This window comes from Lolium perenne, chromosome 2, assembly GCF_019359855.2.
Source record: "Lolium perenne isolate Kyuss_39 chromosome 2, Kyuss_2.0, whole genome shotgun sequence".
Lineage (NCBI taxonomy): Eukaryota > Viridiplantae > Streptophyta > Magnoliopsida > Poales > Poaceae > Lolium > Lolium perenne.
The window spans coordinates 31,308,046-31,309,775 of record NC_067245.2 but is presented as its reverse complement, the minus strand read 5'-3'; the positions used below and the strand labels follow the sequence as shown (position 1 = coordinate 31,309,775).

The following is a 1,730-nucleotide window of genomic DNA, read 5'->3' as shown; positions in this document are numbered from 1 at the left end:
GTGGGCTTATACCTTGCTCAACAACATTCTAACACATTATTGTCTCAATACTGGTCTTTATAGCTTTCTCAATAATAGTTTAATACAATATTATCCGAGAGTAAGTACAATAGTGAGCTTATAGCTTGCTCAACAACACTCTACACACATTATTATCTGAGAGCCGTTACAGTAGTGAACTTATAGCTCACCTGTGTGGCACATTTGCCTATTTCAAATAGGAAAAATAAAAAATAAAACAAATAAGGAGAGTAAGAGCTAATTGTAGCATGTGTTTTTAGACACTTCGTTTGAATGTAAGATAGCCCATATATCCACAAGAGTAAAACAAATTATTATACATATTAACTGTAGAGCTGGCTATACTTTAAAGTTGCTCTGATATACTAGTAGTACTACTAGTAGAAGTACTCGATCAGCAGCTGTCTATACTTTAAAGTGGACTGCTCTAGTAGTGGATCGTTACTCCAGTTCATTTATTAAACCAGCGACATAGGCCGAAGTGTCCATTCATGCCCATGCGTGCCGGCTGGCGAGCAGGGAGCAGCGAGCCTACGCTGCAGAGGGCGTGGAGAAGTGCTTGACGGCACAGGCCTCAGTCAGAGCAACCCGGAGCGGATCGGTGGCCTGCTTGTAGTTGAGGCTCTCGTCGTTGTAGATGTCCCACCACCTGTTCACCAGCATCTTCATATCTTCCCTGTCCATGTGTGGCTCCTCCCGGGTGAACCTCCACGGCTTCGAACCCTGCATATATTACGAGGAAAATCAATGGAGGTTTGTACGCGAGAGACGATCGAGGACGACAGCGGCGTCGAACATACCAGGGCGCAGTAGTGCACCACCTTGGCCTTGCCGAGCTGGACCTTCTCGGGGTGCCTCCACAGCATGGAAACCAGTAGGTTGTACACCCACGGGATGGGCTTGTACACGTCCCTGAAGAACATGTTGAGGAAGTCCTGCTCGGCGAACGGGGTGAACCCCGTCGTTACGGCGAGCCTGTCGAGGAGGGCCTTGGCGGTGGCGAGGCTGGGCTCGAGCACCAACATGCCGCCGTTGAAGTATTGCGGCGGCGGCTTCGGGAACCATGCCGCCATCTCCTGGCACTGCTCGCCCCACGCCCCCTCGCAGAAGCAGTCCTTCACGGCGTACAGCTGACCCGCCGCCAGGTCGAACAGGTGGTCGATGTTCGCGTAAACCTGGATGTCCGCGTCAAGGAACACCAGCCTCTCGTACTCCACAAACTGCATCGATCGCAATGAATCAACATCTACTGATCAAACATAGTACTCCAGAATTTATATACCGGAAGAATTAAGTAGTACCTCCCAGATGCGGAGCTTGGAGTAGTTGATGATGTAGTGAGGCATGGCGAACTTTGTCTGGCTATCCGGCGGGAGCACGGGTTGGATATCGCGGACGAGGCAGCCCTGGTCGAGCAGGGCACGGCGGTGGGCGTCGGGGACGTCAGGGAGCAGGGCCACCACCAGCGGGTACGACGACTTGACGGCACGGAGGCCCTTGGCAAGACACACCACGCCCTTCCAGTAGTCGCCGGAGCCGGCGAGGAACGTCACGTACGCCGCCCTCTTCATCGCGGCAACACTCTTGATCATCGGAGCCATTTTGCTCCTTCCTTCCTTCTTCCTTCTTCTTCCTTGTACTTGCACCTACGACTGAATAGATGATAGATGTACGTTGGGACTCGTGTTTGTTTTATTTGATTTGTGCTG

General features: G+C 51.5%; 1 protein-coding gene across 1 annotated transcript; it reads right to left on the bottom strand.

The window, feature by feature from the left end:
* Positions 1-272: 272 nt before the first annotated feature.
* LOC127331709 (galactinol synthase 1) lies at positions 273-1,730 on the bottom strand. The gene is made up of 3 exons (XM_051357889.1): positions 1,323-1,730; positions 822-1,241; positions 273-744 (listed from the first exon to the last, which is right to left on the bottom strand). Exons 1-3 carry the CDS (start codon positions 1,620-1,622, stop codon positions 553-555), a joined length of 912 nt encoding a protein of 303 aa, XP_051213849.1. The 5' UTR covers positions 1,623-1,730; the 3' UTR covers positions 273-552.

What these genes read in the sequence shown, in the direction of transcription:
- LOC127331709 (XM_051357889.1), bottom strand. Translation starts at nt 1,622, where the DNA reads ATGGCTCCGATGATCAAGAGTGTTGCCGCGATGAAGAGGGCGGCGTAC. An exon ending in CCAAGCTCCGCATCTGGGAG is followed by an intron (nt 1,242 to 1,322) that starts GTACTACTTAAT and finishes CGATCGATGCAG; the next exon opens with TTTGTGGAGTACGAGAGGCT. An exon ending in TGGTGCACTACTGCGCCCTG is followed by an intron (nt 745 to 821) that starts GTATGTTCGACG and finishes TAATATATGCAG; the next exon opens with GGTTCGAAGCCGTGGAGGTT.